The 15,091-nt window shown below is 42.7% G+C and overlaps 1 protein-coding gene across 3 annotated transcripts in view; it reads left to right on the top strand.

The window, feature by feature from the left end:
* Positions 1–15,091, top strand: part of LOC126457997 (nuclear pore complex protein Nup214) — a 131,309-nt gene that overhangs the window by 101,825 nt on the left and 14,393 nt on the right. For all 3 annotated transcript variants that reach the window (XM_050094767.1, XM_050094768.1, XM_050094766.1), the window contains 2 exons: positions 9,823–9,981; positions 13,907–14,102. In XM_050094767.1, coding sequence (XP_049950724.1) covers positions 9,823–9,981; positions 13,907–14,102 — 355 coding nt within the window. The remainder of the gene's footprint in view (positions 1–9,822; positions 9,982–13,906; positions 14,103–15,091) is intronic.

Genomic DNA, 15,091 nt, shown 5'->3' with positions numbered 1-15,091 from the left:
TGGTATCATGAATGGAGTGGAACCCACTGTCTCACTGTCACTGTATGTGGACGACCTTTACCTGTATTACAGCTTCACATCATTGTGCACTGCAGAGCACCAGTTTCTGAGGGGCCATACTGTAAGTACATAACTGGGCCCTGAATTAGGAATGTCAATTTTCTTCCGTGAAAACTCGTGTCATGAACTTTTGTAGACTTGGGACTGTGCACCCACACCCAGAACTTTACCTCGGTAACCAGTTAATTGAAGCTGTTGAAACTTTCAGATTCTGAGATCTTTTATTTGGCAGAAAGTAAACATGGTTACCTGGGGCACAGACCACATGTTTTTTCTGCAATTCACAGTGCTTTGATTTTATCCTGGCTGGACTATGGATATGTTACTTACGGGTTGGCAGCACCATCAGTACTGAGCTTGTTAGACTGCTGTCCATCGTAGGAGTGTGCAGTTGGTGACCGGATCTTTCCGTATGAGCCCTGTAGACTGCCTGTTGATGGAAACCGGTACTCCAACACAGAGGACCAGATGCCAACAACTCTTTATGAGCTATGCAGTCACACTCTGTTAGATGCCTACCCATCTATGTTACTGGGCTCCATTTCACAACCAGCAGTTCAGACTGTTTACGAACCATCCAAAAATTGGTAGATCAATTGGGATACAATTGGGGGTCCTATGCGAGGACCTCCAACTGCCCCCTCTTGTGTGTGTTCATAGAGTTCCCTCCCAGTACCCCCTGTGGTATGCACACAGTCCTCTGATTTGGGTAGAACTCTTTTGTGGCCTAAGAAAAATGCTGATCTTACCATTCGCAGATGCCTGTTCCATATGGTTCTCCTTGATTACTCAGATTCAATATGCATCTACATAGATGGATCGAAAGTCAGTGAGAGGGTCACTTTTGCTTTTGCACACATGAGGCGACATGGGAAGTATTACCTGAAGACTGCATGCAGTGTATATCCTGCAGAGTTGGTCACCATTATCACAGGCTGTGTGGTACATTAAAACTCTTGCCACAAACAACTTCCTGGTTTGTAATGACTCAATGAGCTGCTTATGAGGCCTGTTCAGTGCTACCCCAAAAACTTTTTGGTTGCTTATGTCCAAGATGTATTAGTTGACCTCCACAGCTCTTGTATGATAGTAACATTCATCTGGTCACCGAGCTACATGGGTATTTCTGGGAAATGAACACACTGATAAATTAGCAACCACAGCAGACAAACTTGAAGTACCAGGCCCAGGCTTATTATTGCAACTGCAACATCACATTTTGAAAACCTAGGATGTGGAATAGCAGGCTACCACAACTTTCAATAAGCCTAGGGCAATTAAGGGCACCAACAAGGCATGGCATACTTCTCTTCATGCCTCTTGGAAAGATGACTTAGTGACCACTTTAAGAGGACTCTCCCCTCAGTGCAATAGAGGTAGTCCTCTCATGAATGCCCATATTCTCACCGAGTGTGCCCCGATGGCTGATACAAGACAAGCAGTCAACCTGTCTACCTCATTACATTGGATATTTGTGAATGATGTGTTAGCAACTACCAGTGTCCCGTTTCCTGAAGGAAAGCATATTTTTTAACAAAATTTAACGCTTAATGCACCTCTGTGTTTGGTGTCAAGGGGGATTTTGGAGGGAGGGTGGGTGTACCTCCCACTGTGATGTGCAACCTAAGTGGTCTCAGGCTACTTTTTTCCTCAGCATGTCATGAATTTTTAAACTTTTATGTATGTATCTTATGTATCTATTTCAGTAATTTGCTGTGTAGTCTGTAAAGTCTGCATTTTCTTGCACCATTTTAGTTGTACTGACTTTGATCACCCTTCTTGGTGTATCTTTCATTGTCCAGCTAGAGTTTTTAACTGCCTGGATATTATCTCACTTTTATCTATCCTTCTAAAACTCCTGTCATGCTCATTTTCAACCATGCAGACATGGTCGCAGATCCTAGAGCGTACAATTCTCCTTTCTTATTTCATATCTTATTGAGGGTCTGATAACCAAGTAGTTTAGTCCTTTTAAACCCTGGATCATAATCATTACTCAAGTATAATCAATGTCAGTGGCTAGTACATGCCCAAGGAACAGCTTCCCTCATATTGCAGAATTACGTCATCCCCTGTAGAAGGTGTTTTGGAACCCTGAATGTAACGTATGATTACAGCAGGAATCGTGCACAGATGCAAATGATACAGTACAAATTGTTTCGCCCCCTGCAGCCCAGGGGTTGGAATAGGCCTGAGGTCTTCCTGCTTCTTGTAAGATGCGACTAAACAGTCTTGCATATTTCGGCCTTTATGTGATGGTCCACTGTAGGGTTTGACCTCCATTTTTCAAAATATTCCTGAAGAGCGAGCCAACTGGGGAAGGGCACTTTACATGGTGCATCATGCGCTGAGACCTATCGCATCCTTCGTTGACGTGGATCGGCACTTCTGCTCATTCTCCAACTGATGGGCGAGTGGGCGAGAACACTCTCCTGGATGCGTATTTTTCCATCAACTGTGCAGTATTGTTTTCTACACTGATGATTATAATGGACTTGTTTGCATGGTAGCAACTGATATCCAGCACGGTAGCCAGTCCCTTTTGTATGTTCGAGAGCTGACAGGAAATCTTTCATGACGATGAAGCCTCAATTTTTTGTTGAGCATTTAGAGGACAAGTTTGGGGAGGCGGAGGGCTTGTCCAAACTGAGATCTGGGTCAGTCATGATCGAAATAGCATCCTTTGCCCAGTCATAGGTGTTACTCGCTTGTGACAAGCTGGGGGATGTTTCTGTAACCATCAAGCTCTGTAAGAGATTAAATATGGTCCAGGGTACCCTATTTCACAGTGACCTTCTTTTTCAGTCTGACAGTGAGCTGCATGCCAATTTAGAGTGGTGAGGTGTACATTTCGTTCTGTGTGTTCGCCAGGGTCCGAGAGACAATCAGGTTGCCACCGGTGCCTTCATCTTGGACTTCGAGGATGATACATTACTCGAGAAGGTCAAGGTGATGGTCTACTACTGTGATGTAAAGCCCTATACCCCTCCCCCAATGCGGTGCGGTGGTTTAAATGCTGGAAATCTGGCCATATGTCTTCTCGCTGTACTTCCAGCATCACATGTCGAGATTGCGGACACCAGTCACTTCACAATACTCCATGTGCCCTGCCTCCCATCTGTGTCAACTGCGGAGAGCACCATTTGCCTTGCTCACCTGACTGCAGGATTCTTCAGAAAGAAGGGAAAATCATGGAGTACAAGACCCTGGACCAACTGACCTACACTGAGGCTAAGAGGAAATTTGAACACCTACATCCTGTACATATGACATCGTCTTATGCTGCCATTACAACTACAACAGCTCCGCCAACCTAAGTCACCTCTCAGAGCCAGAAGACTCCACCTGCTCCTTGATGGTGGAGGGCACTTCCCTGCCTGTTGCTCCTGCACTCCTGCACCACCTACTTTGGGAGCAACCCCCCCCCCCCCTCCCTTCTCCCAACCATTGGAGATATCAGTCCCCACTTCAGTGCCAGGGAAGCGTAAATCTTCTTTGGCTCCTCTCGCTAGGAAGGAGGGATCCCTTGGATCACAACCCTTGTCAGGTTTCTGCTAGTGGGAAAGACAACACCTGCCAGTGGCTGAAGAGCCCAAAAGCAGCTGGTCGTAGGGCTTCACGCTCATCCTCAGTCCCAGAGATTGAATCAGTGAGGTCCTCCCAGCCAGGAATACCCAAGGAGCAGCGAGAGAAATCCAAAAAGAGCACCCACAAGACCAAAGGAATTGCAGTGGCACCCACACCACCACTACCTACAAGTTCTGCGTCTGTGGATCAAGTGAAGATTCTGGTGTCTGCTGAGGGCCTAGATCTTGCTGGACCCTCAGACACAATGGATATAGACTGCTCAGGCAATAAGTCGGTAGCAACAGGTGACACTGAGGCATGAAGTGCCTCATTGGATGTTCTATGCCTTCCCAGTCTCACGATGTCATCCTTCAGTGGAATCGCAGCTGTTTTTTCCACTGCCTGGCTGAGCTACGGCAACTGTTATGCTTTACACCTGCTTTCTGCATTGCCCTCCAGGAAACCTGGTTCTTGGCAATGCGGACCCTTGCCTTCCGCAGCTATAGGGGATATTACAGGAACTGTAGTGACTATAATTGAGTGTCAGGTGGAGTTTGCGTTTGTCTGTAGTGAAACTGTGCCTCTTCAAACCCCTCTTGAAGATGTGGCTGTCAGAATGATGATGACACAGGAAATAACTGTCTGCAATGTATATCTTCCTCCAGATGGTGCAGTACCCCTGAATTTAGTAGCTGCACTGATTGATAAACACCCTAAACCTTTCCTGCTTTTGGGAGATTTTAATGCCCATAACCGCTTGTGGGGTGGCACCATGCTTACTGGCCGAGGCAGTGATGTTGAAACTTTACTGTCTTAGTTTGACCTGTGGCTCTTAAATATTGGAGCCGCCACACATTTCAGTGTGGCTCATGGTAGTTATTCAGCCATTGATTTGTCAATTTGCATCCCAGGACTTCTCCCATCTATCCACTAGGGAGCACATGATGACCTATATGGTAGTGACCACATCCCCATCTTCCTGTCACTGCCCTGGCATCAGGCCAGCAGATGCCAGATGGGCTTTAAACAAGGTGAACTGAGAAGCTTTCACTTCTGCTGCCATCGTTGAATCTCCCCCACAAGGGAACATCGATGTGATGCTTGAGCAGCACAAAAAACAATACCTTGCTATTTAGGGTGCCCCGGTGAAAGGCAGTCTCTTGGTGGTCGCTGGAAGTCGCTGAAGCAATTAGGAGCATTGGTGAGCCCTACAGCGGCATAAGCACATCATAGCCTTTAGACTGCTCTGTGCCCGCATTTGCCAACTTATCAAATTACAGAAGCAGGAGTGTTGGGAGACATATGTCTTGACCGTTGGGTGCCATACGTAACTGTCCCTAGTCTGGGTAAGGATCAAACATGTTTTCATGTACCAGACCCCAACAGGTGTTCCTGGTGCTAACATAAATGGCGTGTTATCTACCGGCACATTTGCGATTGCCGAGCACTTTGCTGAGAACTATGCTTGTGCCTCTGCAACGGAGGATTACCCCTCAGCCTTTCGCACTTTCAAACCATGGCTGGAAGGGAAAGTCCTCTCATTCACTACAGACCACAGTGAATCCTAAAATGCCCCATTTACAGAGTGGGAGATCCTCAGTGCCCTTGCACATTGTCCTGACACTGCTCCTGGGCTAGATGGGATCCACAGTCAGATGATTAAACATCTCTCATCTGATTACAAGTGACATCTTGTCATCTTCAACTGGGTCTGGTGCGATGGCGTCTATCCATCACAGTGGCAGGAGAGCAACATAATTCTGCTGCTCAAACCCAGTAAAAACCTGCTAGATGTGGATAGCTATCGGCCCATCAGCCTCACCAATGTTTCTAAGCTACTGGAACTGTGGTGTGTCGGCGGTCCTGGAGTCACATGCCTTCCATCAGGGTCGCTCTACCACTGATAATCTTCTGTCCCTCGAGTCTGCCATCCGAACAGGCTTTTCCAGATGCCAACACCTGGTTGCTGTTTTTTTTTGATTTGTGAAAAGCGTGTGACACAACCTGGCGACATCATATCCTTGCCACATTATACGAGTGGGGTCTCCGAGGCCCGCTCCCAATTTTTATCCAAAATTTCCTGTCTCTTCGTACTTTCCATTTCCAAGTTGGTGCCTCCCATAGTTCCCCCCATATCCAGGAGAATGGGGTCCGAAAGGACTCTGAATTGAGTGTATCTCTGTTTTTAGTGGCCATTAATGGTCTAGCAGCAGCTGTAGGGCTGTCCTTCTCACCTTCCTTGTATGCAGACATCTTCTGCATTTCGTACTGCTCCACAAGTATTGGTTTGCTGAGTGGCGCCTACAAGGAGCCATCCACAAGGCGCAGTCATGGGCTCTAGCCCACGGTTTGCAGTCTTCAGCCACAAAGTCATGTGTTATGCACTTCTGATGGCATTGGACCATTCATCTGGAACCAGAACTATACCTTAATGATGATCCACTCACTGTAGTGGAGAGATATCGATTCTTAGGACTGGTTTTTGTCACCCGATTGATTTGGCTTCCTTACCTTTGTTAGCTTAAGCGGAAGTGCTGGCAGCACCTGAATGCCCTCTGCTGCCTGAGTAACACCAGCTGGGGTGCAGATCACTCTATGCTGCTGCAGCTCTACAGAGCTCTTGTTCAATCCCACCTTGACTATGGGAATCTGGTTTTTGGTTTGTCAGCACCCTCAGTGTTGCCTTTACTCGACCCAGTGCACCACTGTGGTGTTCGCCTAGCGACAGGGGCTTTTAGGACGAGATCTGGTGACCAGCATCCTGGTGGAGGACGGAGTCCCTCCATTGCAGGTTAGGCATACACAACTGCTGGCCAGTTACATTGCACACGTATGTAGTTCTCCTGTGCATTCGAATTACTTTTCCCACCCACGGTGGTTCATCTCCCGCACCGGTGGCCCAGGTCAGGGCTTCCAATTGCAGTTCATGTCGGATCGCTTCTTTCCGAACTGGAGTCCTTGCCTTTACCAGCTGTACTTGAGGTCCATTCACGTACACCTCCATAGTGTTCGCCTATGCCGTGGCTTCGCCTGGACCTTTCACGTGACCCTAAGGACTCAGTTAACTTTGCAGCTCTCCGCTGCCACCTCCTCTCAATTCTTGACATGTACCAAGGCCACACCAATGGCTCGATAGCTGATGATCACGTCGGCTTCGCGTATGTCCATGGAGGACATATTGAACAGCATTCCTTGCCCGATGGCTGCAGTGTTTTCACTGCCGAGCTGGTGGCTGTATCTCGTGCTCTTGGGAACATCCGTTCATGCCCTGGGGACTCGTTTCTTCTCTGTACTGACTCTCTGAGCAGCCTACAAGCTATCGACCAATGCTACCCTCCTCATTCTTTGGTAGTGACCGTCCAGGAGTCCACCTATGCCCTGGAATGTTCCAGTCATTTAGTGATGTTTGTCTGGACCCCAGGTCATGTCAGAATCCCAAGCAACGAACTTGCCGACAGGCCACATGGAAACCGCTTATTTATATCGGCTTCTCTGCAACTGACCTGCGTTCAGTACAAGGTGTTTATAAATCAATATCAGGGTTTTAATGCTTTATAATATGTATTAGATTAAACTTACAGTTATAAATGATATGTCAAATGAAAGAGCAACTCAAACAGTTTTACCAAGAACCTTATTAATGTTCAATGTGAGCAAAATTTGTCACACAGCATACATCAAGTCTATAGCCAAGTTCTTCCCAAACGTTGATAAGTGTGTCTTCAGTGATTGTAGCAACAGCAGCTTCAATGCAGTTTCTTAATTCAGGGAGGTCTGGTGGTAGTGGAGGCACGTACATATGATCCTTGATGAAGCCCCAAAGGAAAAAATTGCACGGCATTAGGTCCGGTGAATGTGGAGGCCATGCAAAGCAAGCCCTGTCAATGTTTGCTAAGAACTCGGCTATAGACTTGATGTGTGCCGTGTGACGAACCGTGCTCACATTGAACATTTATAAGATTCTGGGTAAAACTATTTGAGTTGCTCTTTCATTTGACATATCATTTATAACTGTAAGTTTAATGTAATAAATATTATAAAGCGTTAAAACCCCGATATTCATTTATAAACACCCTGTACTATGCTACAAGGTTTTGCAGCTTTGGGAGACGGAATGGCATAACCTCAGTATGCACAACAAACTGTGTGCCATTAAGAAGACTAGAAATGTGTGGAAGACCTCCACGGGTGGCCTCTCGCAGAGAATCTGTGATTCTGTGTTGGCTCCACATTGGCCACACTTGGGTGACACATGGCTACCTCCTGCGCTGTGCTGACCCACCTCAGTGTCGGTGCAGCATCTGGCTGACAGTGGCCCATAACTTGGTGAGCTGTCAGTATCTGGCTGCCTTGCGATGGACTCTTCAGTTACCGGACTTGTTGCCATTAATTTTAGCTGACAATGCCTCATCGACTAATTTAGCTTTATGTTTTGTATGTGATGGTGGGTTTTATCATTCTGTATAAGTTTTTGTGCATGTCCTTTGTCCCTTTGTGTTCTCCACTCTAATGCTTTTAGGCTGGATGTTTTAATGTGTCGCAAAGTGACTGGCTTTTCCTTTTTATTCTCGTGGCTGGCCAGCCACGGTAATCTGCTGTCTTGTTTTTATCCCTTCTATCTGTTTCTTGCTTCTCTCTGTGGTTTTATTTTCCTGTTTTGTCCATAGTAGTGTTGGTTGTCCTTCTATTGTTCTTCTGGTTCTTCCATTCTCCTGTTATTGTGCTGTATGTCTCCTTTCTTTTCTTCTTTCCCATGTGTAATTATTTTACCAGGAACAAGGGACTCATGACCTTGCAGTTTGGTCCCTTCTCCCCCTCCTTTAAGCCAACCAACCAAAAAATTATTTCATGCTCATTGTTCGTAGACCAGCTGCTTCCTCTGTCTTGCCACGGAACTCCACTACTGTAACTTCCTGTGATTTTTCCCCGCACTTATTTTTAGTTTTGGTCTGTGATTTCTTACATATGGAAGCATTAGGTGTTGTTGATGAACATTGTGTTTGGCACCAAACTAATGGATAATGTGGTAAAACTGTTATTGTGATTTGATTCTGCCTTCTTCCCATGAAATACAACAGAAATTTTCTGACAAACATGCTTGCACTGCAAAATAATCTAACAACTGCAGCTAATTTTATGGAACCATTTGAAAGAGGGCAAAAGTGATAAATTTGTCTGCAGATGGGACCACTATCTAATGAACTTTAAGGCATGTCAGTGCTTGTGGTGGAGAAAAGGCAATCTTAGCCACTGTTGATAGTGCTACTCATTAGGAGGAAATAGTGCTGTTAGTATTTTAAAACCAACAGATTCAGCTTCAGATGGCTGTTCACATTTAAAATTTCATTATGCCTGCTGCTTGAAGATGAACCAGTCAGTTCAAAATTGGTAATGCTGCTGTTTGTTCATAATAACACCTTATTAACAGTAGCTGGTTGCTATTTTTAGTTAGAATTAACCTGTTTGTAAATATCCTTTTTGGAGTGGATAAGGGTGTACTCCCTATGAACTCTGATTTATTTTGATTTCCTCTGTTTGGTGCAACACTTATTGACAAACAGTAAGGAATATAGAGAAATATCTGCAACAAGCTGGGTACAGATCATCATAGCTATTATAAAATGTGGGATAACAGAATATGAAGTTTTGTGGTAATGTTTTAAATGTGACAGATAATTAAATTATTCTAAAAAACAGACAGACACTGTGGTTGCAGAAGTGTCATTCTTACCAATATGTTTACAGCAGAGGAAGTAACACAGATAATCAGATGTTTGATGTAGTTTCCTCTCCAAGCAGTAGTTTTTTCATTGTTTAATTTACTGTCATGCCTTGTGTCTTCTACCCAGTATTCTTTATCTGAAACTGAATGTGGTCTTGTTATCCTGGAGAATACTTCATGCATTAATTGTATACTTGCAGATGATTTCTTACTCTTGGGTTCAAACATTATTTGTCTATCATTATTTTAGACAACATGTGAAATGTTTGTTAGTGGTAAATGAAGGACTACAATGCAGATTTTTCATACTGTATCAGATCATACAGTGCTTTTTGAGTCAGTATTGATTTACTGCATAGGTGGCAATGCAGGTTGAATCTGATTGTTTCTCTCTAAATGTTTTGAAAATGTTTACAACATAATTTTCCATCTTTATATATTGCCATTTTTTTATCAGTCTGACTTGTTTCTAGGTGGATTTGGATCTGCACCAGTTTTTGGTGCTGGAAGCCCAGCGGGCAGTACTGGCTTTGGTTCTCCACCAACATTTGGAGGTGCTCCAACCTTTGGGGGTTCACCTACATTTGGCAGTGCAAACAGAGTATTTGGTTCTCCTGCCGCAGCAAGTCCAAGTAAGTAAGTTTATGTGTGTGTGTGTGTGTGTGTGTGTGTATGGGGGAGGGGGGGGGGGCAACCTATTATAAAAAGTAATGAAACAATCATCTTTGGAAGATGAAATCAGTTTACAATAAGCAGTAATGAGATAAGAAACTTTGCTTCTGAAGAAATTTTCCAAGATTAATAATGTGTCAATAGGGTTGTTGAGAGGGGAAATTTGTTAAGCGTTCATATCTCATATTACTGATTTTAAAAGTAGGTTTAATTATTATGATTATTAAAGCAAAATTACAAGCACAGTTTTAAATGAAGTATGTTAGTGAACATCAAAGGAGGCATTGTTATTCGTTCTGTACTAAGGGTTGGTGTATCTACATGAAGCCTCCGCCACCCATGTACAATAGTTACCAATACCTGTCTGCATAAATTTAGATATTCCAGGGTGTTCAAGAATTAAATTAAAAAAGAGAAGAAAGAATCTAGAATGAATTTTAACCCTACAGCAGAGTGTGCATTTATATGAAAGTTCCTGGCAGATTAAAACTGCATTCTGGACCAAGACTTGAATGGGGGACCTTTGTCTTTTGTGGGCAGGTGCTCTACCAACTGAACTACCCAAACACAACTCATGACCTGTCTTCACAGCTCGACTTCCGCCATTACCTTATCTCGTATCTTCCAAATTTCAGCGTACGCTTTGCTGCAGAGTGAAAATTTCATCCTGGAAACATCTCCCAGGCTGTGGCTAAGCCACATCTCCACAGTATCCTTTCTTCCAGGAGTGCTATTCCTGCAAGTTCTGCAGGAGAGCTTCTGCGTTGCTTGGAAGGTAGGAGATGAGGTGAGGTACTGGTGGAAGTAGAGCTGTGCCCGCAAAAGGCAAGGATCGTGAGTTCGAGTCTCAGTCCTGCACACAGTTTTAATCTACCAGGAAGTTTCAAGAAAGTATCTGAAACTACAGCTGTTTCTGTACATAGTAATGTGCATTGTTGCAATCTCTGCACTACTTAATCATGTGCAAACCTTTTCTTCTTTGAATAATAACTGCAACCTATATTCATTTGAACCTGCTTACCGTATTCATCCATTGAGCACACTCTACAATTTTTACGACCCTACACTTCTATCCATTAGCAAACTGAATGTTCCTTGATGCCTCATGATTTGTCTTATCAACTGATCCCATCTTTTAGTCAAGTTGTTGAAAATTTCTTTTCTCTTCAGTTAGATAGAGTATCTCTTCATTAATGCCTTGATCTGCCCATCTTGTCATGAGCAGTCTTCTGTGGCACCACTTTTCAAAAGCTTCTATTCTCTTCTTGTCAGGATTGGTTATCATCCATGTTTTGTATAAGGCTACACTCCAGGCAAATACATTCAGAAAAGAATTCCCAACACTTAGCTTTATGTTACTGGACAAACTCTTCTTTTTCAGGAAACCTTTTTCAGGCTATAGTGAGTCTGCATTTTATATTGTCTGTACTTAGGCCATCATCAGTTATTTTGCTGTTAAAATACTAAAACCCATCGTATCCCTTTAGTGTATCATTTCCTTATCTAATTCCTTCAGCATCATCTGATTTAATTCAAGTACATTCCATTGCCCTTGTTTCACCTTTGTTGACATTCATCTTATGTCTTTCCAAGACACTACCCATTCCATTCAGTAGCTCTTTGAAGTTCCTTGCCTTCTCTTCAGAATTACATCATTGACAAATGTGTGTTTTATTTCTACTTTCTGAACTATAATTCCCTTTCCAATTTTATTCTTGTTTCCTGTGCTGCTTGATCAATGTACAAATTGAATGTCATTGGTGATATGCTACAACTGTACCCCATTCCCTTCTCAGTCAGTGCTTCCCAGTCATTACCTTTGACTCTTAGAACTGCAGTGTGGTTTTTGTACAGGTTTTGGATAACTTTTCTCTTCTTGTGTTTTATCCCTGCCACCATCACAATTTCAAAGGGTGTTTTCCAGTCAAGTATTGCCTCATGCGTTACGACATTTCCCTGGAACCGAGTTTGGGTTCCACAAGTTTTTCAATTTTTCTGTGAATAATTAGTGTCACAATTTTCCAGCAATGGCTCAAAAACTGGTAGTTTGGTAGTATCACACCTGTTGGCACTAATTTCTTTGGATGTCTTCTTGAGTCTTATGGTATTTTGCCTGTCTCGTACATCTTATGTACCAGGTGGAATAGTTTTGTTGCGGCTGGATTCCCCAAGGAACTTAATAATTTGGGGGGGGGGGGGGGTGTGTATGTCATGTAAGTCCTTGGGACATATATTGCTGTATGTTTGTCAGCACTCTGACAAATTCTTCACGAAGTATTGCAGCTCCTATCTCATGTTTATGTACGTCCTCTTTCCTTTGTATTAAACTTCCTTCAAGTTTACTTTCTTTGTATAGCCAGCCTATACATCCCTTCCACCTTTCAGCTTTCCCTTCCTAGCTTAGTACTGGCTTGCTTATGTGCATATTCATTCAGCTGCTTATCTTTTAATTCTCCTGTAGGCAGTCTATATCTTTCTGATAGTTGTCCCTGCTTCTACATCCTTGCATTTATCATCTGGCCAGTCCTGCTTTGCCATTTTACACTTCTGACAATCTCATTTCGTAGACATTAGTATTTCCTTTCACCTGCTGTATTAACTGCATTCGTATATTTCCTCTTTTTGTCAATTAAATTCATTACTTGTGTGTTATCAAAAGATTTCTACTAAATGTTGTCTTAGTGTGACGTTAGTTCATTATAACAAGGCAAGGCATAATAAGAGAAGTCCCTGATATTTCGACTACCTCAAATAATGTGCAAAGGGGGAGGGGCTTTCCATTCAGCATATTGCCTTATGCAGTGGTTTATTTTACCCCTTTTTGCTCTGATTACAGAAATTCTGTTTTTGTTTACTCCTCTGTTAGCTTTTATCTGTTGAATGTAATTCATTCTTTGCTGTAACAATTGTGTTTAATCAGTTCTGTGGGATAAGTATTTACTTGTTTATTGTAGTTACTCTGGTGTATAGTGCTACACATAATTTTTACAGTTTATTATAATAAACCATATTCTTAGGACAGGTTCCTGCTGCTTGTGATGCAACATATTCAGAGGTTTACAGATATTTAACATTTTGTGTCAAAAGGATAACCACAATCACTGTGTCAGTAACAGTTTTCAAATGACATTCGGAGACTGCCAAATTTTTTGCATGTAATTGGTTTCAGGACTGATGTGCTCCTAGACATTTGGAGACTGTCTAGCTTGTGACGGAAAAAATAGTGATCTCAAACTGTTAAATATGATAGAAAGCAAAATGATGGTGCATTGTACTATTAGAATGCGAGGAAAACTATCCTGTATTTTACTGATACAAAGAGGAACTCATCTTTTTCTGTAAATCACCACAATTTTATTGTATGTATTGTCTAAAGTAATCTGGATGACATAACAAAGATACATAAGGAAAATTTTATGTTTTATAAAGTCCATCTGTATATTACTCTGGCTATTTTTCTCAGCTCTAAGTGTAGTCAAATTTCTACAGTAAAGTTGTCTTACAGTAAACAAATTAGAAGTATCCTGCCACCCTGTAGATTACTACAGAGCAGAGATTTTCTGTCCTCAGTCTGGTTTTCTATTAAATGCAGCGAATTTTGTTATCTTATTCTGGACAGAGGGCAAATCGTTTTTTGAGGTGGAGACATGGTGAGAGATATTTGCTTTAAAATATATTGTATAAGTGTATTTGTTATTTCTAAGTTTGTAGTCATAACCAGTTTTTAATTCCAATGAATAAAATTTAAGAGAGTGATATGTCTATTTGTGTGATACTTGTTGTGTTGTATAGCTGAAAAAAAAAGGAGCAAAACACACTGGATATTTATGATATATTAGCCAAGTCAAGAATGTCGGCATTGGTTTCTTTGCAATTTTTCTCCAGGTTTCGGAGCATCACCTACAGGACAGCAGCAGTCGAATACCTTTGAAAGCTTAGCTTCTCAGAATACATTGACATTTGGAAATTTGGCCAGTCAAAGTCCTGGATTTGGTTCTCCACAGCCATCATTATTTGGAGGGACACAGACATCTCCAAATAACCCACCAGCATTTTCCAGTAGTAGCAGTACCAGTTTTGGGTAAGTTGTTTTTGCAATTAATTTTTGTCTTATTGTGAGAATATTACTTGCAAACTATGCTGGTAACTGTGTTAGGTAAGGCAATACAGATACTGTATTATTTTTAGTCAGCTCAGTAATTGTTACAGATGTACAGTGCCCGTGTGTAAGGAGCCTAATGCTAATGTAATAGTGACCGACCTTTGCTGCAGTATTTGTTTGTCAATGATTAATTTGGTGGTTTTAGAATCTCTTAGGATAATGTTCTGCTAATATCAGATTTCATTTTAAATATAACATACAATTTATAAAGAAGACATATGCTACCACTTATTACCAAGCATTATAACAAATTGGGTGATTGCTTGAGCTGCGACCTTCCCAAATTGCCAATTGATCCCTCTGTCAGGTGTTTGGGAGGTGTGAACAATCACCTAAGGTGGGTGCACCCCCTTGTGTAGGGGGTCCCCAGTTGGAAGGAGCATGCCATCGGAGACGCTGGCAATCTTGGAGGATTTTCTCACAATGAGCCTATCATCTTCACAATCAACATCTATGAAACATTAATGTAAGGAGGCTAACAATTCAAAGACACTTCCCGTTGCACCACAGTTCCCCGTGGTCTCACGTACTGAAGACGGTCAGTCATTTGCCACGGTAAATCCGTTTATTATTCAGAAAGGTGTTGATGTAGTTGCCGGCCCTGTGAAATCTTGCTCTCGTTTACAGAACGAAACTTTTGCTTTTGGAGACTACCTCTGATTCTCAAGCACAACAACTGCTTAATGCCTCGCTTCTCCGTGGCTACCCTGTTCATGTTATTTATACTAGGCTGCTCGACAGTCTAACTGAGGCTGAAATCCAGTTGTATCTCTCTGATCAGGGTGTCATTGCTGTCCATCAGGTGATGAAAAAGGTAGATACCTCCGTAGTGCCTACCGAACTCTTTTTCTTACCTTCGATGACGGTGGTTCTGTCCAACATCAAAGCAGGCTATGAAATTATCACAG

The sequence above is a fragment of the Schistocerca serialis genome, chromosome 2 (genome assembly GCF_023864345.2).
Source record: "Schistocerca serialis cubense isolate TAMUIC-IGC-003099 chromosome 2, iqSchSeri2.2, whole genome shotgun sequence".
NCBI lineage: Eukaryota > Metazoa > Arthropoda > Insecta > Orthoptera > Acrididae > Schistocerca > Schistocerca serialis.
This window is presented reverse-complemented; position numbering and strand designations above follow the sequence as displayed.